General features: G+C 47.5%; 1 protein-coding gene across 1 annotated transcript in view; it reads left to right on the top strand.

Annotated features, from left to right (window-relative positions):
- The window catches only part of LOC144754178 (E3 ubiquitin-protein ligase TRIM39-like), a 260,303-nt gene that overhangs the window by 46,232 nt on the left and 188,299 nt on the right, over nucleotides 1-25,772 (top strand). The window contains exon 2 of the mRNA XM_078641760.1: nucleotides 19,325-19,420. Coding sequence (XP_078497886.1) covers nucleotides 19,325-19,420 — 96 coding nt within the window. The remainder of the gene's footprint in view (nucleotides 1-19,324; nucleotides 19,421-25,772) is intronic.

Below are 25,772 nucleotides of genomic sequence, written 5' to 3'. Positions count from 1 at the left end.
ATGACACTGCCAGTGGGGCGAACACATCCACTGAGGACACTGGAAGTGGGCACACGGAAGGTGTTGGAGGAGCCAGCACAAGCACCAGCAGTTTCGGCCGCATTCTTAGTAAACCTAGTAAATATAAGGACTTTGTGTGTGAATTACAATCTTGAATATATCATTACTTAAGCACATTGCAAGTGTCTAATATTCCCTTGTTCCATTGGGAAGGAGATGTGGTGTGTTTAGTCCTTTCTTCTTTTCCTTCCCTCCCTTGCGCGTGCTTTTCCCCTGCACCCTATTGGTCAGCTCCCAGCTGGAATGTTGACAGCTGTGTGAGTTTGACAGTTGACAGTTCATACAATCTCTGTTCACTGCCATGCGGACTTGCTTATGGCGTGTTGTCTTACGAATAAAGTTATTCTAAGCAGCTTGTGTCCAGGAGCATCTTTACAGGCCCAGACCTGACTCATTTTAGGCAGAACCAAGAGGTTGATGCAAGTGAGCAGTAGGTGGAGAGTTGCATTTGTCTAACCAGTAGGTCATTTTTAGGTGCATCCTAAGGTAGTCTATGCTTGGTCTGTTTCAAGACATATCGTTATCTAATAGTGTGCTTTGAGCCCGCCTTTTGTGTGGGAGTTCCTTACTCTTCTTGTGGTTGACCCACCCCTGGACTATAGACACATTACTATGTCATTCAACTGCTTGCTTTTTAGGTTGCTAGTTTTTTAGGGCTGGGGCCTGCCGTACACTGCGCAGCAGTGTCGCGCAGTGACTCCTATTCCCGGCATATTTAAAATGAACCTGGAAATTCCACATAGCTCGTGCTTGGGAGATGGAGAAATGTCCGTGATACCGACCGAGCGTTTAGGAAATCATGGAAAATGCAGCTACCCCTGACGAAGGGCGGGCACAAGCCTGAAATGCATTGGGTTCCTAATAAAATGCTGCTTTGAACTACCTGCTGTGTTTGGATCGTATTCTTCAAAGAGGTCTGGATGGACACGTGCGAATACGTGAAGTTTCCAAAACACATAATGTTACATATGTGGAGATGAATGATATGAAGAGGAAAATGTTTAATATATGGACGAAGCGGGATTAATTTTGAATATGGTTAAAACGGAGAATTACTGGTTGGAACTTGGATCCATTTCATGCTGTGCATCTGGGAGTGGAGCGTTTAGTCCGCGCTCCCCATGTGATTGCATTTACTGGTGTTTCTAGGGCAAGGCACAGCCCAGTTTTTGCACGCTAATCAGCGAAGTTTATTTTCATGAACAGTCGGTATGGATTATTTGGTGTGCATACCACCCCTGATGATGTGGATTTACAAGGTCCAATTTAATTGGCCTTCGGGTGCGTGCTGTTTTTTAACAGAACACACAATAGGCCATAGGCGGTCGCGTAGCTCCGCCTATTGGTGTCTGTTACGCGCACCATAGGCACCATAGGTCTTCAAGTACCCCGGCTGTCAAGCCGCAGTAATTGAAGACATGCTGCTCGCAGTGTGGCGCGTGCATGCACCACTACGAGCACAGCTTCACTGTTGCAAAAGTTCAGACAAAAACGTTCCTTATTAGCACGACACACGGATCAAAATACTTTAGCGCAATTGTGTGAAGAGAAAAACAATAAACCCTGTGTGTGTGGGGGGGGGGGCATCCCAATAGCACCCAACGAGAATCCTACCCCCCTGACTGCATCAGTGCAAATACTCCCCTTTCTAGTACAATGGTGTCACCCAAATAGAAACAAAGGCTGTCTGCAGAGGAGTGAGACAATGAGCGCATTTCTGCAGAGATCGGATTGGTTTTAGGAAGTGCAGGGATGCCCTGCAGAGACGGGGGTTTAAATGTGGCGCCGAACTCCGAAGGTTAGCCAGTCTGCCAGGCAGACATCTGTGCTTATGTGCTCTGCAAGACAGCTGTAGCGGAAGGCATGGGCACGGGGCGGAGCTTCCGTGGGTGCAGCAGGTACAGTGGCACCGGCGCCCAGAAGCCTGAACCGCCCACGATTATTGTATTCCACAGTTCAATAAAGGTGGGGAGACCCGCTCACTTTCTGCCACTTGGACCCTCTAACACACTGACTACAGTCGCTGCATGTAAAAGGCTGAAAACCAACACGACCTAAAATAAATTAGTGAATCCTCTTTTTCTATTTTAAGGGGGCTGGTGCTGCTTGGCGTGCGTGTATTTACATATTTTGCAAATATGGACAAAAGTTTATTTTTTTATTTTGTGGTCGAAACAGCTTCAGAACTTTAAGGGAGAGGTAGACACGGTCCTGTGAAATAAAGTGTTCTCTGTGTTACTGAGGTGACAGTGGCAGTTCGAGGCGTATTTTAACGAGGGGTGTTTGCTTTTATGCCCCAGTGACGCAGCCTTTGAGTGTCTGCACTTGGGGAGGGGGGGGGGTACCTGTAACAATGTGATTCCTTTCCCACTAGGCTCCCACCTACTCCCCCTCTTTTATTTTCAAAAATACACCAGCGCCAATGAATGACTCCCCCTGTGAGCCGCGCGCTGGGCCGTGGTGGGGGCTGAGGGGGCAGTGATCCGAGGCCACCATTAATGCCCTCTTAACCCCACCCCTCACAATCACTTTTAGGGGCTCCGCCGCGAGGGCTCGCCTCTGTAAACGGGCCGCTGTGCCAATCCTGAGGGGCTTATTATTAATTCTTAACAACACTACTGGGTTCTGGCTCCCAAGCAGTAAGGCCAAGCCTTTGAAATCAATATAACCACAACATTTGCCAATACTGCAACCTATTATTTCTAATCCCAATTGCCTACCACTGATTGAGAGAAAACAAAAAGGGAGGTACAAGGACTATTATTTGGTCCGATTGAATCAGGAATTTATTTATTCAAGTTATTTCATTTTAAAGAAAAAATATTTTTTCAATTTTTGTTTTTTTGAAAGCGGCGATCAAACAATTAAATATATTTTTTTTTTTTTGTGAGGGGCGGCCAGAGCTGAGGGGATTTGTGTGCGGGGGGAGGGGGCATCTCCTGGGAGAGGGGGCAGGTAACGTGGTGTACACAGAGTTCAGTGCCACCCGGGCCTGGGCGCAGTGAAGTCAGCACTCTTCTTCTGTGAGCTCAGCCATTGCTTACCCTTTGAGGGAAATCTGATATCTCTCTTTGCTTTCATTAAGGTTACAGTCCAGACCAGTGAAATGTTTCTCTCTGCCAACGAGGGGCCCATGCAGGACAGAGAACATGACTCCACCTGTGAGAGTGACTGCATGAGTGAGAGTGACTGCATGAGTGAGAGTGACTGCATGAGTGAGAGTGACTGCATGAGTGAGAGTGACTGCATGAGTGAGAGTGACTGCATGAGTGAGAGTGACTGCGTGAGTGAGAGTGACTGCGTGAGTGAGAGGGACTGCGAGAGTGAGAGGGACTGCGAGAGTGAGAGTGACAGCAGAGTGAGAGGGACTGAGAGAGTGAGAGTGACAGCAGAGTGAGAGGGACTGAGAGAGTGAGAGTGAGAGTGACTGTGAGAGTGACTGCATGAGTGAGAGGGACTGCGAGAGTGAGAGGGACTGCGAGAGTGAGAGGGACTGCGAGAGTGAGAGGGACTGCGAGAGTGAGTGACTGCAGAGTGAGTGACTGCAGAGTGAGAGTGACTGCAAGAGTGAGAGGGACTGCAAGAGTGAGAGTGAGAGTGACTGTGAGAGTGACTGCATGAGTGAGAGGGACTGCGAGAGTGAGAGGGACTGCGAGAGTGAGAGGGACTGCGAGAGTGAGAGGGACTGCGAGAGTGAGAGTGGCAGCAGAGTGAGAGGGACTGAGAGAGTGAGGGTGACTGCGAGAGGGACTGCATGAGTGAGAGTGACAGCAGAGTGACTGCGAGAGTGACTGCATGAGTGAGAGCGACTGCATGAGTGAGAGCGACTGCATGAGTAAGAGTGACTGCATGAGGTACTGCATGAGGTACTGCATGAGGTACTGCATGAGTGACCGCATGAGTGACCGCAGAGTGAGTGACCGCAGAGTGGTGACCGGTGACCGCAGAGTGAGTGACCGCAGAGTGAGTGACCGCAGAGTGAGTGACCGCAGAGTGAGTGACCGCAGAGTGAGTGACCGCAGAGTGAGTGACTGCGAGAGTGAGAGTGACTGCGAGAGTGAGAGTGACTGCGAGAGTGAGAGTGACTGCGAGAGTGAGAGTGACTGCGAGAGTGAGAGTGACTGCGAGAGTGAGAGTGACTGCGAGAGTGAGAGTGACAGCAGAGTGAGAGGGACTGAGAGAGTGAGAGTGACAGCAGAGTGAGAGGGACTGAGAGAGTGAGGGTGACTGCGAGAGGGACTGCATGAGTGAGAGTGACAGTGAGAGTAACTGAGAGAGTGACTGCGAGAGTGACTGCATGAGTGAGAGTGACGGCATGAGTGAGAGCGACTGCATGAGTGAGAGTGACTGCATGAGGTACTGCATGAGTGACTGCAGAGTGGGAGTGACCGCATGAGTAACTGCAGAGTGAGTGACTGCAGAGTGAGTGACTGCAGAGTGAGTGACTGCAGAGTGAGTGACTGCAGAGTGAGTGACTGCAGAGTGAGTGACTGCAGAGTGAGTGTGACTGCAGCGCGAGAGTGACTGCAGAGTGAGAGTGACTGCAGAGTGAGAGTGACTGCAAGAGTGAGAGTGAGAGTGACTGTGAGAGTGACTGCATGAGTGAGAGTGACTGCGAGAGTGACTGCAGAGTGAGAGTGACTGCAGAGTGAGAGTGACTGCAAGAGTGAGAATGACTGTGAGAGTGACTGCATGAGTGAGGGTGACTGCGAGAGGGACTGCATGAGTGAGAGTGACTGAGAGAGTGACTGAGAGAGTGACTGCGAGAGTGACTGCGAGAGTGACTGCGAGAGTGACTGCATGAGTGAGAGTGACTGCATGAGTGAGAGCGACTGCATGAGTGAGAGCGACTGCATGAGTGAGAGTGACTGCATGAGGTACTGCATGAGTGACTGCAGAGTGGGAGTGACCGCATGAGTGACTGCAGAGTGAGTGACTGCAGAGTGAGTGACTGCAGAGTGAGTGACTGCAGAGTGAGAGTGACTGCAAGAGTGAGAGGGACTGCAAGAGTGAGAGTGAGAGTGACTGTGAGAGTGACTGCATGAGTGAGAGGGACTGCGAGAGTGAGAGGGACTGCGAGAGTGAGAGGGACTGCGAGAGTGAGAGGGACTGCGAGAGTGAGAGGGACTGCAAGAGTGAGAGGGACTGCGAGAGTGAGAGGGACTGCAAGAGTGAGAGGGACTGCGAGAGTGAGAGTGACAGCAGAGTGAGAGGGACTGAGAGAGTGAGGGTGACTGCGAGAGGGACTGCATGAGTGAGAGTGACAGTGAGAGTGACTGAGAGAGTGACTGCGAGAGTGACTGCATGAGTGAGAGCGACTGCATGAGTGAGAGCGACTGCATGAGTGAGAGTGACTGCATGAGGTACTGCATGAGGTACTGCATGAGTGACCGCATGAGTGACCGCAGAGTGAGTGACCGCAGAGTGAGTGACCGCAGAGTGAGTGACCGCAGAGTGAGTGTGACCGCAGAGTGAGTGTGACCGCAGAGTGAGTGTGACCGCAGAGTGAGTGTGACCGCAGAGTGAGTGTGACCGCAGAGTGAGTGTGACCGCAGAGTGAGTGTGACCGCAGAGTGAGAGTGACTGCAGAGTGAGAGTGACTGCAAGAGTGAGAGTGACTGCAAGAGTGAGAGTGACTGTGAGAGTGACTGCATGAGTGAGGGTGACTGCGAGAGGGACTGCATGAGTGAGAGTGACTGAGAGAGTGACTGAGAGAGTGACTGAGAGAGTGACTGCGAGAGTGACTGCGAGAGTGACTGCATGAGTGAGAGTGACTGCATGAGTGAGAGTGACTGCATGAGTGAGAGTGACTGCATGAGTGAGAGCGACTGCATGAGTGAGAGTGACTGCATGAGGTACTGCATGAGTGACTGCAGAGTGGGAGTGACCGCATGAGTGACTGCAGAGTGAGTGTGACTGCGAGAGTGAGAGTGACTGCAGAGTGAGAGTGACTGCGAGAGTGAGAGTGACTGCGAGAGTGAGAGTGACTGCGAGAGTGAGAGTGACTGCGAGAGTGAGAGTGACTGCGAGAGTGAGAGGGACTGCGAGAGTGAGAGGGACTGCGAGAGTGAGAGGGACTGCGAGAGTGAGAGGGACTGCGAGAGTGAGAGTGACAGCAGAGTGAGAGGGACTGAGAGAGTGAGGGTGACTGCGAGAGAGACTGCATGAGTGAGAGTGACAGTGAGAGTAACTGAGAGAGTGACTGCGAGAGTGACGGCATGAGTGAGAGCGACTGCATGAGTGAGAGTGACTGCATGAGGTACTGCATGAGTGACTGCAGAGTGGGAGTGACCGCATGAGTGACTGCAGAGTGAGTGACTGCAGAGTGAGTGACTGCAGAGTGAGTGACTGCAGCGCGAGAGTGACTGCAGCGCGAGAGTGACTGCAGCGCGAGAGTGAGAGTGACTGTGAGAGTGACTGCATGAGTGAGAGTGACTGCGAGAGTGACTGCAGAGTGAGAGTGACTGCAGAGTGAGAGTGACTGCAAGAGTGAGAGTGACTGCAAGAGTGAGAGTGACTGCAAGAGTGAGAGTGACTGCAAGAGTGAGAGTGACTGCAAGAGTGAGAGTGACTGTGAGAGTGACTGCATGAGTGAGGGTGACTGCGAGAGGGACTGCATGAGTGAGAGTGACAGTGAGAGTGACTGAGAGAGTGACTGCGAGAGTGACTGCATGAGTGAGAGTGACTGCATGAGTGAGAGCGACTGCATGAGTGAGAGCGACTGCATGAGTGAGAGCGACTGCATGAGGTACTGCATGAGTGACTGCAGAGTGAGTGACTGCAGAGTGAGTGACTGCAGAGTGAGTGACTGCAGAGTGAGTGACTGCAGAGTGAGAGTGACTGCAGAGTGAGAGTGACTACAGAGCGAGAGTGACTGCAGAGCGAGAGTGACTGCAGAGCGAGAGTGACTGCAGAGCGAGAGGGACAGCATGAGTGACAGCAGAGTGAGAGTGATTGCATGAGTGACTACATGAGTGACTGCAGAGTGAGAGTGACTGCAGAGTGACTGCAGAGTGAGAGTGACTACGATAGTGACTGCAGAGCGAGAGTGACTGCAGAGCGAGAGTGACTACGAGAGTGACTGCAGAGCGAGAGTGACTGCAGAGCGAGAGTGACTGCAGCGCGAGAGTGACTGCAGAGCGAGAGTGACTGCGAGAGTGATATCAGTGCACACATCAATTGTTAACGCATCCACAATTAACTATTGTAGCAATCGCAGTATGGTGCACTTTACTTTGAAACATATTCATCTAAAGCGCAGCATGCCACCATTGCTACAATTCCAATCCAACCCACACAATTCTACTACACACCACATGCATACACTCCATAACACATGGCTGAAAGACATTGCCATTTACAATGCCATTAGCTCTAACTCAAATAAATCCGAGGCCTATTGTATTTCCAATGCTTGTTTCAACAGTGATTATTATAAAGGAACCCTCCCCCCGTGTTAGCTCATGTGGCCTGATCACCTAGCAAAAAGTGTATGTATTGTTCAGTGTCCACTTTTTACAAATATCGGTTTTCTAGTTACAAGTGATGCCAATCATATCATTATACTACATTCAGTTTATACTTGTGAGTTATGAATGCGGCAGTCAGCAACTTACAAAGAGCGAATGTCTGAATGAACAAAGGTCAAGCAACACGTGTTTCTATGTTTTGTCTACTTTTAATGTGAAAGAACTAAGCTAGCCATACAAACAATGGGTGAACTATTCGCCAGGCATGAACTAACAACAGTACATAGTTTTATGAGAAAAATATATCACTAGGTTATTCTATAACAAATGTTATTCCACCTTATGGAGATGTGTTGTGAAAACAACCATACTGGCTGTTCATTTGTTGTCCTTTTCTCTTTTCAGATAAACAATTTGGTTATTTTATACACAGCGGCCATTGCACCCCCAGTTAATAGACCAGCCTATTTTTGCGGTCTGTTTCGTGAATAATAGGCATTCTACATATAAAAAGAATAGTTTTGAGTGCAGTAGGGATCATATTAGGTCCTGATGAGTAAAGCAGTGGGGACTACTTACGAAACATATACTTCCCTATTTTAACGTTTCCAGCTAGGGAAATGAATAAAATGTATTTTTTCCACTAGCCAGGGAATTTTTAATAGCCCTTCGTTTCACACTCCCTACTACTCTCACTACCCACAACACACATAGCCTATTCACATAAAATCAAGTACGCCCGCTTATTCGTGGGTTGAAGCACGCCTCGCCCTGTAGAGGGATGGGAAGACCCCTATGATGAAGCATGACCCTATGGGATTCTTAGTGTGTGAGGGGTATTTTAAAAACACCTAGTGCTTCTCCCTGACATTTCAAGGGATCAGCAACACTCATGTGACTCACAATAAAAAATTGAAAATTGAAAATTAAAAATAGTGTAGAATCTTTTTGTTTATACATACTTCTATTGGAGGTAGATTCGATCTATCAACCTCTATACTTGAGGTAACGGGTTTTTAGGAACCCGCTGGCGTCAGGGGATAACGCCCGAAGACCTCTGAGTTCTCCCTTGTTCCGGACCACAGAAACAATGAGTCTTCTATCGCAGTCAAAGATCAAGTTTTATTGGTAGCTACCAAGTAACACGTGTCCCAGAAGTACACCACACGGAGAGTAGGTTTTGGGAGACTGTTCGTTTTTACAGAACCAGCCTTCTCCTTATATACAAGATACATGGCTTCAAGCAAGAATTCTTGAGTTTATGGTATGGCAATATACATATTTCTACAATAATACAAAGAGCGAAGTCATGTAAGCAAGCCCATATTTTAGATGTCCAGTTCGTTGATAGATTACCCAGTTAGGCCTGGAACTCCCATCAGATATCGATGAAACTCAATAAAGAAAGGTGTAACCCAGTCATAAACCTGGCCATAAACAAGGAACGTGGACAGGTGCATGTTTGCAGAAAGCATGTTCTGTATGTAGTGAATGGTTCGTGGAATGTTATGCGTAGATGCTATCGCATTCGGCCACTGGGCGAAGAGCTGCCTAAACAGGTTTGGCCGAAGACAGTGGAGTCAGTTGGGACAGGTCAGGGGAAAGTCACGAAAGGTGGACGTGTCTATTTGGATCAAGCTCGACCTTTAATTGACTTATCATGAGGGCAAGATGCAAGATGGATGCCGTTCACAAAATGGAGTTTAAGGGATGGGACGGAAACTGTGATTTAGGGGTGTTGGCAACCCTCGATTGTAACGCAAATACATAGGAATGATGTCCTAATCATTATCGGTTCGTAGACACAAAAATCGTCTTGGTACGTTGAGGTTTTGTGACACGGGTATTGGACCTCGATATCGGGAGAACAACGGGGTCCGGATTTTGAGAACCACAGACCCTCCTTTTGCCCTCATATAAGGCAATAACTCATGCTAATCTGAGTCCAAATCGGTATGAAGAAATTCGTGGAGATGTTGCTGTAGCATCATTCTGTTACTCAGCTCATCCTGCGACACAGGCTTCCGTACACACGAGGTAGCACAGAGGCCACATAGTGCAGGAGCACACTGTATACACAAGCAAAACATGAACAGAAGTGCCAAGATCATCCCAATGAAGATCAAGGTTTTCAGTCCCCAGGCAGTGATCAGCTCCCAGAACCACCCCAGCAGGGACCAATCCCCTTTCTCAACGTGAAGGGAACCAGATATTTCGTGTAGTTTGGAGATGGCCTGGTATACTGTTGGTGCGTTATCAGGGATGAAAATGCAACAACTGGATTGGATGACTCTACACACACCACCACGATCGGCGAGTATGATGTCTAAGGCAATTCGGTTCTGAAGGGTCATAAGTCGATCCGACTGAAGCTCTGTTGTCAAATTGCCAAGTGCTCCGGCCGTCGTAGTCACGGCGGATTCAACTATCCGTGCTAGCTGGCGAATATTCCTGCTGTTCACCATAGGCCCCCAAAATGGCAGAAAACCCTTTGCGAAGTCAGCGAATTCCTGACCCGCGGTGTCGTCCTTACTCACGACACCTCTAGCTGTCCTTGTCCGGTGGTAATCTGCTCGGGCCGTGTAGGTAGGAGGCAGCAGAAATGAAATAAAACATGTACCTGAGAAATCAGGGGGTAACCACGTGTAGGCTTGGTCGTGGCAAACGAAATACGTGCCTTTGGCTGCCAAAAGTATAGGGGAAGTTCGGGAAGCAAATACATATGTTTCCGTGCAAACGCTCTTTCCCAACTGTGCTGTGGGGTTCCTACCAATACCCTGTAAGCATAAGTGACCTCGGTGGGGAACTATCCAAACTGGGCGAGATTTCTGTGCTGCCTGGCTCTTGACCAGGTAAACCCCATGTTTAGTCACATTCCACCGGGTGTAGGGACTCAGTTCATCTTTGGGCATTGTCAGATATGTGTCGATATCCCTACTCATGTTCCTTATCCCTGCGATTAGTGCCTTGTTACTGGAATCGCTCGCAGCGGAACGGGTCGGGTATGGTTCTAGGGCGAATAAGAACATGGTCTGGAAAGCCCACAGAGAACCATAGTAGCTGAATGGCAAAATGAAGTATGGGATCCCCTTATCGGTTGTGTGTGGCATAAGTCCGCATATCCAACAGTTTGACGTGTTCATTATGGACTGGTGTTGGTGTAGAAGCTGGATGAAAGAGTTGTTTACAAATTCGAGTCTTCGGGCAGACTCGTGTTCAGGTAAAGGGTGAAAGTAGTGTGGAGAAATAGTGGGAGGAGGTGGTGGCTGGGTGTCATTCGAAAAGGTAACTTTAAAAATGAATAGTGTATAACTAGTAAAAAACACAAGTATGCTACATAACATTAAAACGCATAGTATCAGGAATCTTCTTCGGGACAGTATCGTGCATAACTGTTTTCTGAAGTTCGTGAGCCTGACAGGTCTCTCTACCCTTGGAAACTCCATCCTCTAGTTGCTGCCCGCGGTGGTTGATTGATTCTCCCAGGGAGCGCGCTCTGCTCAGTCCGGGGTAACTCCCGTGGACCAATCAGAACCGTGGACCTAGAACTTCCCAGTTGCACTCCCCAGACTTCAACCGCGACCCTAGCAGTAGAACCGGATGGCGGTTCGAAAAATCAAAAATGAGCTAGTTCCCTTGGGACGAGAGAGCTGAAAATCCAAAAATAGTTCTTAGGGGAAAAAGGAAATTACATTAGATCAAATTTTTATTAGTTCTTTTGTCTAGACCGCAGGTTGTATCGTCGTTTCCCAGGTACGGTGTGATCTTCAAACAGCGTTTCAGGTTCAGTAGTGTCCAATTGCATAGATGGTGACACAAGTCCTTGCAAAATATGATCACTCTCCTTTTCGGTACTAGTTTCTTTCAAACGGGCATCGCTGAAAGGGATGAAGCGAGGTACGGATTCTGTCTCAGAGTCGGCAAGTCCTTTGTTGACCCACCGGTCGTATGGAAGGGGTAGAGGGACTCGTTTGCAGTGGGTCCCATGTACCCAGTTCTTCTTGCCTTCAACCCGAACAGCAGATCTCGTTGAAAGCAACACCAGGTATGGTCCGGTCCACCTCGGCTGTCCGTTGTTGGTGCGCTGGAAATTCCGCACCAAAACCCACGAGCCGGGTTCGATGAGGTGACCTGGATCGTCAGAGGCTGGTGGAGAAGAACTGTGAACCTGTTGGTGTAAAACACGCAATTTAGTTGTCAATTCGCACAAATAGTCAAGCAGTACGGGGTGTTCTATCTCGCTTAGTTTCTTGGGTCTTGGCACGCCCCAGACGTTGGCTGGGCGGCCAAACACAATCTCATGGGGGCTAAGTCCTAACCTGGAGTGGACAGTCGTCCTGGTTGACAAAAGTGCTAGAGGCAGGGCGTCAGGCCATTTAAGACCTGTACTGGCTTGGATCTTGGCTAGTTTGAGTTTTAGAGTGCCATTGTAGCACTCTACTAATCCAGCTGATTGGGGGTGATTTGCAGAGTGGAATTTCTGGTGGATGCCTAAACACTCACACACTCTCTTCATCACGCATCCTACGAATATACTTCCGTTATCACTCCAGACGATTCTAGGCATACCGAACCTAGGGAAGAACTCTTTGACAAGGGCTTTGGCAGTTGATAAGGCGGTGTTGTCCTTAAGGAGGTAAGCTTCCACCCACCTTGAAAAGGCGCAAACAACAACGAGAACGTATTTCAGATTGTTGCACCTCTCCATGTGGATGAAATCGAGCTGCAAAACCTCGAACGGGTACGTTGGAGGCGCAAAATGACCAGCTGGAGTTGGGGTTCCCCTACCGGGATTGTGCTTCAAACATACCATACACTTTTCGACCACATTCTTTGCACATTTTGGGATATTGCTATTCTGCCATACTGGGGCCAATAGTTTACATATTCCTCTCGAACTGATGTGTGCCATTCCGTGAGCCATCGTTACTACTGCAAGTACGTATGCATTAGGTAATAACCATCGCTGGTGTTCCGATAATTCGACCCAACAATCATTCGCATCCAATCTACCTGTGCTTCCTCTCCATTCATTCATCTCGTTCTCGGTGGCCTCGGCTTGTATCGATTTTACGCTTTCAATGGTGTCCTCACACATTCCCACATCAGCAATCCATCTAGCGGGACCCATGACATACATCCGACTCATTGTGTTCCTTGCAGTTTCTTTCGCAACCTCATCTGCCAATGCATTCCCCCGGCCAACATCATCCTGAATCTTTTTGTGTGCACTGCATTTTATAATGGCGACTTGTAGGGGCAAGGTGAGTGACTCAAGGAGCTCATTGACTAGCTGGCCATGTTGTATCTTTGCACCATGGGACGTAAGGAACCCACGTTCACGCCATAATCTCCCAAAACTGTGAGCCACACCAAAGGCATATTGGCTGTCAGTGTACACATTCACTCGCTTTCCTTTCGCCAGCACACATGCTCTAGTAAGCGCTATCAACTCTGCAGCTTGTGCAGAACTGTGGGAAATGCGTGCAGTCTCTACAATGGTGTGTAACGTCGTTACGGCATATGCTGTAGTCGTATCACCATTCGGCAACTTGAAACATGAACCATCAACCCATAGAGTATCATTGCATTCGGGAAGGGGAGTGTCTTGTAAGTCTACTCTCCCTTTTGTCTCTTCCTCGGTCCTGAAACAGCAGTCATGTTTGTCAATCTTGTCTGTCTGTCGGGATGGGTAATAACGTAGCGGGGTTGAGTGTATCACACCTCTTTATGTGGATGTGACTTGCTAGCAGGGTAAGTTCGTAACTGGATAGTCGAACGCTAGTAAGATGTTGTGTCTTTGTCCTATTTAGCAAAATGTCTACTGCATGCGGAACCATAACGATCAAAGTGTTATTCATGACTAATCCAGCAGACTGTCGAATGCAGACAGCTGCTGCGGCTGTTGCTCTTAGACAACTTGGCAGTGCCTTAGCCACTGGATCCAGAGTTGCCGAAAAATACGCGCATGGGCGCTGTTTGTCCCCAAAGAGTTGCATTAAGACTGATAATGCACAACCTTCTTTTTCGTGGACATACAATGTAAAAGGCTTACTGTAGTTGGGGTTTCCCAACACGGGAGCCGAACACAATGCATCGCGCAACTCGAGGAAACTCGTCTGACAATCTTCAGACCAAGGCATAGGTTTAGGCGTGTCTTTGCGGAGTAGTGACAGTAAGGGTTTGGCTAGTAGTGAGAAATTCGGTATCCATTGTCTACAGTACGATGTAATGCCCAAAAAAGCTCGAACACCTCTCTGTGTCCTTGGGGCACTTAGTTCTGTGATTGCCTGTATTCTTTCTGGTGTCAGTCTCCTTCCCTCCTTCGATAAGATGTGACCTAGGTAGGTTACTTCTTGTCGACAAAATTGCAGTTTTGAAAGGGAGACTTTGTGCTTCATGTCACATAGGTGACGTAATAGCGACAACGTAGCTTCCTTGCAAATCTCTTCAGTGTCTGCAGCGATCAGTAGATCGTCTACGTACTGAATCAATGTTGACCCATCTGGCAATACAATTGTGTCTAGTTGTGTTTTCAGAGCCTGACTGAATATTGATGGGCTTTCGCAGTAGCCTTGAGGAGCGCATTTGAAGCGGAAGCTTCGTCCTCCTAAATTGAAGCCGAAAAGGTCTCTACTCTCTTCGGCGATCGGGACGCTGAAGAAAGCGTTCTTCAGGTCAATCACCGAGAACCAAGCTGCTGAAGCTGGAACCATTGTCAATAAAGCAGTAATGTCGGGGACGACTGGAAACTGCGGTATAACTACCTTATTTACTTCTCGGAGGTCAATCACAAACCTATACACAGGGGGCTGTGAAGGATCAGTACGTTTTAAGACCGGTAAAACTGGACTGTTACAAACGTTTCCTGTTGTTTCTTCGATAACATCTTTATCGATCAAATCATAAATGATCGTTAATAATGCCTTCTCGCATTCGTTAGATATTTTGTATTGGGGAATACGTGGCAATCTGACGTTGGCTTTCAAAGTTATGACATACGGTGCTATCTCTAAACGACCTACATCGTTGGAACCATTAGCCCACAGTATATCCGGAAGTGATGACAATTCGGTTGGGATACCTTCTTTTGACAAGTACATTGGAGAAATGACTTTTTTCCCTAAAGTAAGCTGTACTCCCGAGGGAGAACAGTACAAAGTCGCGTACAACCTCTTTAGCAAATCCAATCCTAACAAATTTTCACCGCAACCTGTTGTAAGAATGAGGGGTGCTTCTAATTCACAGGGGCCAACAGAAAGGGAAACAGGACTAGAGATCGGGTTTCTAACAGGGGCGCCAGAGAAGCCTACTGAGACATTCATTTCGCCAGACAAAGGTGCGCCAGGAAGTTTTGAGTGCATAATAGAACTTTTTGTAGCACCAGTATCCAGCAGAAATGGCTCTGACACTCCTGAGGTAATTACCTCGACATAAGGTCCATCCTTATCTACTGGAACTGAAACAACTCCCTCTCTTTGTCCATGGCTGTCCTAGCGATCGTTACCCTCATTGTCGTGTTCGGTGTAATAGTCGTCAGCATAGTACTGAGCTGACTTGGACGATGATTTACTCTGTTGATCAAAGCTATTCATGGATTTCTGAGGCGGAAAAGAAGTTATATTCTGAGTGAAATTTCCACGGCCTCTACCTCTAGAGGCATGCTGAACACCTCTTCCCCTTACACCTTGGGCACCGTTTAAACGTCGTGCAAGAGCCGGACAATTACCTTTAAAATGACCCTCTTCTTTGTAATACGCACATTGATTCGGGCCATACGTAGGACGCTGATGGGAAAGCTCGTTTCCTTGCGCGTCTCTAGAGTACTGCTGATTCTGTTGATAATTGGGCTGGCTAGCCATACGAGGCGGATAGGCCTGTTGGAGAAGAACTTTAGTTTTCAAATCTTTCGTCTTTTTGTCTGCCTTGTCTAACTCGTCTTTACGCCTATTTTCATAGTACTGGGCTGTTGCTAGAATCTGCGCTGACGTAGAGACAGCCCAAGCACTTTCTGAGTCTTTTAGTTTAGCACACAATTCAGGAAGCAAATTGTGTACAAACTTGTCTACAAACAGTCTTTGGCCACCCTCGGTAGCCATATCCTGACCACTATGGTCAGTGAAAGTTTCCTCAAATCTCGTGAAGAAGTCAGACACATTCTCGTCTTTCTTCTGCTTGCACGCGGATAGCTTGCCCCAGTTTACACGTACATCAGGCATAATTGTCTTCATGTACGCAATAATTCTACCAGGAAGTTCAGCTATTAACGGCTCAGGCTTGAACCACCGATTTGTCTAGCATCTGTAGTCGCAATGTTCGCCCATGAGTCACCTAATTCTTGGTCATGATCCGTATGACGTATCTTACTCCATAAAGGATGTGGAACAACGTTCCCAAACAACATGTCTATATCCGCTAAATTCATTATACATGAGCTTGCAGTTTGGGACAACTCCTTATAATACCCAGTCGGGTTTTTACGGGGATCGGGTAGTGTCTGTTTGAGTGCTAAAACTTCGGATCTTTTCCAGGGGACATGTACCCATACACGCTGGAAATGAGGCAGAACCGGTGGAACTGCGTTTGCATCACCTTCCCTCCAAACCGGAGGAACCTCTCTCATGGGGTACTGTCTCGCTCTTTTCCTACTAGACGTACCACTGTCAGAGGATGACCCAGAATTATCACCCGTACTTCGATGTGATAATAATATCTCAACTGCTTTTTCAACGTCGGGACCAACTATCATACCCTCCCCAAATTTAAATCGCACACTACACAACTCTTGCTGGTTGCTCTTCTGACCATTATCTTCCAAATCCTCACACAGGAAAACACACATCTGCTCAAAGACGTATCTTTACGTTGGTTCATCCCATTGACGGAAGACGTTCATGACAGACTCTACATTATATCTCGCTGTATCCATAGCCCAATTTCGTGCTAACTTATTCAATGACTCCCTTTCCTGATAATCAGGCATTTGGCTTCGTAATTGTCTTCGTTCCGTGTTAGGGGTCGTTTTAGGCGACCGAAAAAGTGGTGAAGGAAAGTTAGTAACAATGCTGGCCATTTTATGCCAGACGGAAGGTGAAAGTGGAGGAATAACTGGTAGTAGAACAGAGTCACGCAAAGCAGAAACAGAAATGTTCGTAGAACGAGTATCAGAGAGACTAGAAGGTGCGCTAGGCGAAATTTTAGAAGGAACGGTAGGAGAAGTAGACGTGATCGGTGAGCCTTGAGGAGGCTGTGCCAAAGAAACAGGAGCCAGCTGAAGAGTAGCCGGTGGGTGCGGTAAAGGAGCCTGTATTACAGCTACCAAAGGTGCAACTAAAGGTTGCGGTGGTGCTGTGGCATTTTGTGCATAGGGTGGCGGAGAATTTAATAGGTGGGACATTAATGGATCTTTCTCGGATCCTTCCTTTTGACCTTTTCCTCTATTTGGCAGCATCGGGTAACATTTATCTATCGCTAGTTTCTTGCTCCTAAGCATCTGTTCGCTCTCCTGCTCTTCCTCGTTATCTCTGTATGCAACGGCAGCTTGCACCATTGACATACCTCTTTTATTCTTTTTTGCTAATCTTATTTCTTTCTGTTTGGCTTCTTTGCGCCATAAGCGGAAAGAGTCAAACATCGCCGGCCGGGCTTTCTTCTTGAACAATTTGACCTCTAAGTTATCTAATATTTCTTGGTCGAAACTACCATATTGGGGCCATTTTAAAACACCATCCTTGCGGGTGTATTTTATCCATACCTCGTTATATGTTATAGGACCTACGCCGTGCTTCACATAGAGTTCATACGTTGGAGTTCCAATTGGAGGAACCGGACAAGAATCTTCCAATCGGGAGTCCTTACTACAACCAAGACAAAACAAGTTTCCAAGTCTGCTAAAACCAGGCATCTTTGCTCACTAGTCTAGCTTCAAACTTCAAAGGATTATCTGTTACGATAGTTCTCGTGAATACACAAGTCCTTCGGCTTTGGGGCTTGCAAGTACCAAATCAAGTCGTATCTCAAGGATACCAAAAACTAAGGACAAACTAAGGACTAGGAGACGCTCCACTTATACTTAACTGAAGTATTCGAAGATCTGTGACGTCGCTAGAAGACTCGTCTATCGTTTCGCTCTACCAAGGATCACTGGGTCCAAAACAAGGCGATAGTCAGGGCAGCAGTCCTTCGTAGCCGTCGGGACGCGGGGAACCTCGCAGCAAAGACCTTCGGAACCACGTCGACATACAGGGGTCGCTGAAGTGGCTGGCCGTCCTCCGGAATTTTCACACGAAGCTCCTCACGAACATCTGGCTTGGACCGTCACCGCTTGATATCGCCCCACGTTGGGCGCCAACTGAGGTAACGGGTTTTTAGGAACCCGCTGGCGTCAGGGGATAACGCCCGAAGACCTCTGAGTTCTCCCTTGTTCCGGACCACAGAAACAATGAGTCTTCTATCGCAGTCAAAGATCAAGTTTTATTGGTAGCTACCAAGTAACACGTGTCCCAGAAGTACACCACACGGAGAGTAGGTTTTGGGAGACTGTTCGTTTTTACAGAACCAGCCTTCTCCTTATATACAAGATACATGGCTTAAAGCAAGAATTCTTGAGTTTATGGTATGGCAATATACATATTTCTACAATAATACAAAGAGCGAAGTCATGTAAGCAAGCCCATATTTTAGATGTCCAGTTCGTTGATAGATTACCCAGTTAGGCCTGGAACTCCCATCAGATATCGATGAAACTCAATAAAGAAAGGTGTAACCCAGTCATAAACCTGGCCATAAACAAGGAACGTGGACAGGTGCATGTTTGCAGAAAGCATGGTCTGTATGTAGTGAATGGTTCGTGGAATGTTATGCGTAGATGCTATCGCATTCGGCCACTGGGCGAAGAGCTGCCTAAACAGGTTTGGCCGAAGACAGTGGAGTCAGTTGGGACAGGTCAGGGGAAAGTCACGAAAGGTGGACGTGACTATTTGGATCAAGCTCGACCTTTAATTGACTTATCATGAGGGCAAGATGCAAGATGGATGCCGTTCACAAAATGGAGTTTAAGGGATGGGACGGAAACTGTGATTTAGGGGTGTTGGCAACCCTCGATTGTAACGCAAATACATAGGAATGATGTCCTAATCATTATCGGTTCGTAGACACAAAAATCGTCTCGGTACGTTGAGGTTTTGTGACACGGGTATTGGACCTCGATATCGGGAGAACAACGGGGTCCGGATTTTGAGAACCACATACTCCCCCACCTTTGTTATGTTTGACAATAATTAAGATAGTCACAGATAATGTACCTTTTTCATGCTTTCAGTCCCAAAATGTGTCTGTGATATTATTGGTAGATGGGCAGCACACACGGTTATTGCACTTACAAGACTTGTTAGCTTAGATATTTTAGTTTGGTTCTGGAATATTTCATAAAGTCTCTAGGACAAAGTTTCTTCTTTTACGTAGTCCCTAGTTAAATGTTTCCATGTGTTTAGGCATGAAGTGGGCACAAGTCAAGTAGCAGTAAGAGCCAGTGATAAAGCTAGTTTCCTTGGAGCAAGGATTCTTGTGTTAGGTCCTTCTAGGCAAGAACAGGGCGAACAAGGTGACATCACTGACTGAGTAGTTCTCTGTGATACTTGGGACTGGTACTTACAATCTGGATATGTGTGGCTTACAATCTGGATACTGGTGCCTGCAGTCTTGGCACATGTGGCAGGTACTGTAGTGATTCTTCTTTGTAAGTAAGACCACACTTTAAAAATATACACTTATTTCTTGCACTTTCATCTCTGCAGGTAAAACTTCAAGAGTGGCTGCACTTTCTAAGGAAAGAGGAGGAATATGTTCTGGAGTCTAAAGTCAAGGAGGAGGAACAATATAAAACCATGAGGGTGAGTGTCTGCAGTGAGTGCTGTGTCTATATATGTCTGTGCCCAGTCCTTTGTGTGGCCTCTTAAAGTTCAAGACACACCAAGGCTGATGAGTCGCCCTACAGACTAGGTCATGGTCCCCACCAGATAAATATACTGACCGGAGTCACTTCACTTGGTTGTCTGGGCTAAACTTGGCCAAAGGCTCCTCCTAAAAATAAATAAAAGCAAGAATTACTCTTCTGACCTTAAGGTAGTACTTACATACTTAAATATTGTGAGTTAGACTATGTGTACACAGGTGTGGCATTATCTGGCTGTGTGTATATACCAATGTGTGTGTGTGTGTGCATATTTGTGTGTGTGTCTATGTTCACGCTTAGGTGTACGTTTCTAAGTATTTGCTTGTGTATGGATGGTCCTGGGGTTATCTGTGGAGTGTACACATGTCTGCACATCTTCATGTCTGTCTGTTTTTTGGGCTTTGATTTGTGCTGTTAGGCCACAGGAGAGAATGTGTTCTAACAGCTAGGACGGTCAACCCCAGAGCTGGGGAACCGGGTTCGCGTCTCGGCAGGGACGCTCAACATTCTGTGATTCTGGGCAAATCACTTAATCTCCCCGTGCCTACCAAACATGAATGTGTCTGTCTGTAACGTAACTAGTGCTCATGTAAAGCGCTGTGATAGCTTCGGGTTTAGTTTGCGCTATATAAAACTCCACAAAACAAAGAAGTGCTTGTGTGTGTCTGCATATGTGTATATGGATTTTGAACCACAGAGTGTGCAAATACATGTGCTTATCTATGTGCATGTGTGTTTGAGGGTTGTGTATGCTTTAGCCTGGATTTATTTGCTGTGCTTTTGTACCTGTATACGTGAATGCCTATCTATGGGTTTGCATATCGCAAGGTCTGGTGGCATTTGTGAGTGTGCAAATATATGTGCATCTGTGAGTTTGTGTATGTGTATACATGTCTGGAGTTCACATCCGTAAGATTTTATTTGCATCTATGTGTGAGTGAGATATATATATATATATATATATATATATATATATATATATATATATATCTATCTCCCCAATCCTCCCTTACAAAGAGACGAGTTGAGCCGCACACCGCACTTGTCCCGGAAAGCCGGGACAAGAGAGTGTGCGTGCATTTGTAAATTGTAATTTACTGCATTTTAATCCTCACTGCGCCGTATTTTTAAATTACTCACTGACCTTGAACCTGGGGTATCACAATCCTGTGCTCGATTGACAGAGCACTTGGGTGCCTTTTTGCTCTCTGCCCTGTAGTTCTCCCCATTGCAGTCGATCAGGCGCTGGCTGGACTATTGCCTTAGACGCCTCAGACGCCGCCATCTTAGGCGAGGAGTAGGCGAGCGGTCTAGTGCTCGGCCCCTCCCGCCCTCGTGTGTATAAAATGGTCACCTTACCCAGGGAGCGCAGCGGACGGGCGCAGCGGGCGCGCCGGTGGCGCGCCAAAGGCAAGCCCGTCTGCGCCCGTCCACTCCCAGCCGGGCCCCGGGTCTAGGCATGCTGCCGGTGTGGTCCCCTATGCCCGCGAGGACTTGCTGATCTATAACAATGGCCAGGGCTCCCTGCGCTGGGACTCACGCAATCGGGGCCAAAGACTGGGGATCTTAGCTAACCTTTCTCCCCCCTTAGACAACATCAACCAGTCATCCCCCTGCTCCCACAACCGGCTGGAGCCTGGCTCACAGTACCCACCTTTGACCATATTTTATTTGAACACTCGTTCCATGGTGAAACACCAGTTGGACCTCTTTCTTTTGCTTGAAATGGACAATCCAGATATCCTGTTACTGACTGAGACCTGGTTGACCCCAGACTCAGCCCCAGATATAATCTAGGCTCTTCCGCCCAATTATTGTATTATCCATGCCGACCGTAGGTCGGGCAAACCGGGCGGGGGTGACTCGGCTATATTCCGCTCCAATTTAAAAATCACTGCCCTGACTGGCCTGAATCTCCCAGATACCGAAAACTTAGTTCTAAAATTAGAAATGTCCCACGCAACAGTGGTGTGTGTTCTTTTGTACAGACCCCCAATAAATATGCCGACTTTCCCTCTTATGTTTAGTGAACTAATCGCCAATTTGGTCGTAGAACATGCCAGGATTCTCCTGATTGGGGATTTTAACTACTGGTTCAATGACCCGTTGGAGGGTCCCCACTCTTGTGAATTCACCCAGCTTCTCACTAACCTGAACTTTGTACAACACATGCGCTCACCTACTCACTGTAAAGGTCATACGTTGGACCAGGTTTGGTCTAATTCTCTACTGGTCACAACACAAGGCACCACCCCATGTGTTTGGTCTGACCACTTTCTTCTTAAATTCAACCTCGTCTATACCCTCAAAAGAACTGCCGCCATGACGGCAGGGGGGCATGCAAGGAAATGGACCTCTCTAGATAGATCGGAATTCCTACAGACACTGGCTATGTCCATTCCACCTCATCATCTTTTTTTTTTTTTTAAACTTTGTCATTTTCACAAGCATCGCACATAAACCATCAGCAATGTAGAAAGCACACACCATCTTACAATGCAGTACACCAATTTCGACAGACCTCGGCACAGTAGCAAATGTTAAACCAAAAAAGGAGGGGGTCGTCCACGGCAATGATTCACAGACATCAAAGAGCCCTGGTCTCAATACCATTCCCACCAGGCATATACATACTGTACTCAGTAACAGCGTAGAGAGTTTAACGACATCGTGTGCTAGCCCACCCCTTCTGGGTACAGTTGATTGTCCAATTGTGCCTGACGTTCCGCCGTGAGTTTAGCAATGTAATTGTGGTACGGTCCCCATATGTCCAAGGGTCTAGACGAAGTAGGGATGGTGGAGGAGTATTCGACACAATTAACATTGCAGGAGGCCAAGCTCTTAAGCCAGGACTGTACAGTTGGGCTTCTCCTGGAGCACCAAAGCAAGGCCACCTCCCTCTTAGCCAACAAGAAGCCCAACGTTGCGAGTCTACGGACTGCCTGTGGAAAGTTTGTCACATAGCCCAACAAGGCAATTTCAGGGGCTGGAACCAGGGGGACACCCAGTATTTTACCAAATGTGGTGTGTATCTGAAGCCAGTAGTCACGTAATCTGGGGCAAGTCCACGATAAGTGTGCAAAATCAGCGTCCACAGCCTTACACTTTGGGCAGTTAGGAGAGCGAGAGGGGTCTATCTTATGGGCCAATGAAGGGGTGTGATACAAATGCCTCAAGAATTTGAAATGAATGAGTTTGTGCCTGCTGTTTAGTGACACCTTTTTGGTTACTGCGCAGCATTGTGCCCACTCTACATCTGATATTGGCTTCCCCAGATCTTTTTCCCACGCCAGTCGGACTTTCGCATCAGCTGCGGGAGTGGCTGCGACGCTAGGTCTATAAAGTTTAGTAACCATATGTGCCCCTGAGGGATGCTGGATGATAGTCGTCAGTGGCAGCGCCTCCTCCGGAGCCAGCGGGAAGGTGGGAAATGTAGCCCGCAGCAAGGATCGCAGTCGGGACAGTACAAAGGAGTCCATAAAGCTGCGATCTAGGAAGCGGGGGTCCTCCGTCAGACTAAAGGCATGTCCGTCCGGGAACAGGTCACCTACTGTATATAAGCCGAATTTGGAGAGTGTAGTACGTACCACCGTTTCACCAGTGATTGGGAGCCAGTGTGCATTAGGGAGTGGGAGGAGTGGGGAGTAGAGTATATCCAGTTTCAGTAGCCTCCGGAGTTTCTCCCACGCCCAGCATGTGGTAGATACTGTCTGGATATCCTGGGGGTCGCGTGGGAATCCCTTCGGGAGCAGTGTAGCTAAGGAGTGTGATAGTACCAAGTCCGCCTCTGGTTTCAGGTACAGTATGCGGGCATCTGGGTGGAACCAGGGATATGCGTAGGAACACTGTGCTGCCAAAAAGTATAGATAAAAATCAGGTACCCCCAGGCCGCCTTTCTCATAGGGCAGGGTGAAGGTTTGCCATGTGACCCGAGGGGTTTTGTTTCCCCATATCAACCGTAGCAGTAGCGTTCGCAGCTGTGTGAAAAAAATCTTAGTCAGGGGTATTGGTATGTTGTTAAATAAATACAAAAACCGGGGCAGTACCACCACATTCCACCTCATCATCTTGATATTAATACATCGGAAACCAATATCTCTGACTGGCTGCAAGCAGCTAGTGACATCCACGCCCCATTTAACAAGCATTTGCAATGCAATAGGTCTCGCATTATTAAAGTTAGAGCTATTGGCATTGTAAATGGCAATGCCTTTTATTTATGTTTTTGTTTTTAAACATTTACAATGCTAATAGCTTAGCCCCTTCGCTGCGGGGGTAATTCCCCCGCTGTGCTGGGGGAGAGGGGGGCGCGCATAGTGCTCCCAGTGCTCCTGTGCTCTTGACGAGTTCAGCTCGTCACAGGTGCATTGGTTCCTGTGGAACGCTCAGCACAGCGGGGGAATTCTCCCCGCACCTGAGTGTTCCATGGCCCATGACGAGCTGAGCTCGTCATGAGCACCGGAGCACCGTGCCTCATCATGAGCATGGAAAATGTTAAACTCTCGCAAAAATGAGACCTATTGCATTGCGAATGCTTGTTTAAAGGACGCCCCAGACACTACTTCCCCAACCTACCAACCTTCAGACTGCAAGCTTATCTTAACAAGTCCATACCTGAATACATCGTGCTTTGAAGAGCAGCTCATGCGCTGCTCAGGAACGACCTTAAAAGTCTCTGTTTTAATAGCATTATACAATATGGTCGGGTATACAGGGAAGAGCCGATTCTGCAGCTAGGATGGCTAGAATGTTCAGGCAGTGTTGGATAGTTGTCAGCGGCTATTCATTCGTTGCCTTTTAGAGGATAAAGAACATTCTTTTCTGCTACTAAAAAATGTAATAGGTGTCAGTTATAAAGGGCTTTTATGTTAAGCGCTACACATGGAACATTGTTTAATGTAATGGATACCTAGTGTTAAGTGGTCCTTTTTTTCAGTGACTTTGTGTGCATGCGTGTGAATGTATGTGTGCGTGCGTGTTTATGTGTTTGGGTTTGTTTGTGTGTGTGTGTTTGTATGTATGTATGTGTGCGTGTGTGTTTGTGTGTGGGCGTGTTTGTATGTGTGTGTATTTATTTATGTATTTGTGTGTGTGTGTGTGTGTGTTTTTCTCAGCAGATTATAGGTTCACATCTCTGCTGGGCAGCCTCTGCCTTTCATCCTTTGGTGTCATTGTCCCTCTGACACGTCATTGGTTTTACACGAGGAGGGACTTGCTCTTGGCGTTTCCTTAAACCCTGCTATGATGCATGAATGAGACTAGGCAGCAACGGAGAGGATTCTTTAACGTTCTGTCCTGTGCAATGGGTGATCTAGAGGAGCTGGTCAGTGGACATTTCAGCATGCACAAAATGTTAACTAATATGCACTCTTACACCTGACCTTCTCTCGAAAACTGCGACATATGTGTTTTAGTGTAAGGTTTTTGGACGCCAGGGTAGAACATGAAAAACGGGGGCCCTGCAAGTCATTTTAGGACAGTACACCACACTGCATGGATATGATCCGCTGGTGCAGTGCATACATCACGTTACACAGCTATACACCACTGCTTGAGGCACTGCATCCATCTGCAGCTATGCCATACTGCTTCGTTACACTGTATCACACTGCATAGCTATAGGACACTTCTGAACTACACTGCACCATAATGTACAGATGTACAACGGCGTTTCAGCGGCACTGCATGAAGGCAGCCACCTAAGAAGATGTGTGGTTCCTGATTGCACATATGGGTAAGTGGAGGTTGCTGTGAAGAAGCGTGGCCTAAAAACAGGCACAGCTGTTTGTTACTCCCAATGATACCCCATCAAGCCTGCATTGCACTGAGGTAGCAGGATCAACTGTATCAAATGATCCCACAGTGCTGAGGCCGCAAGGTGGCTCTCCCTTGCCCTCCTCAGTGCAGTGTAAGTTGCCACTTGGAATCGGAGTGTAAACTGTTACTTCAGTTCACAGCTCAACATCTCTTCAAGTGGCAAAAAGACATTTTAAAAACGCCATACGCACAGTGAGCAGCCCAAGGTTCAAAAACAGGTTGTCTACTGCAACTCTCTAACAGCATAGTTATACGAGGAGACGCAATAAAATAAGGTCCAACCTATGTGTGAATGTATCTATGGATCTTAACTGAAAAAAACCATAAAATGTTTCTACAACAAAAACACAGAAGCATTTCTAGCCATTCACTGATTCAGCTACAACCTCAGCAAAGCGGCACACACTGAATTCATAAAGGACTGTGAATGCTGCCTCCCCCCTGGACAGTGCACAGTGACCTGTTAGACACGT

The sequence above is a fragment of the Lissotriton helveticus genome, chromosome 5_1 (genome assembly GCF_964261635.1).
Source record: "Lissotriton helveticus chromosome 5_1, aLisHel1.1, whole genome shotgun sequence".
Taxonomy (NCBI): domain Eukaryota; kingdom Metazoa; phylum Chordata; class Amphibia; order Caudata; family Salamandridae; genus Lissotriton; species Lissotriton helveticus.
This window is presented reverse-complemented; position numbering and strand designations above follow the sequence as displayed.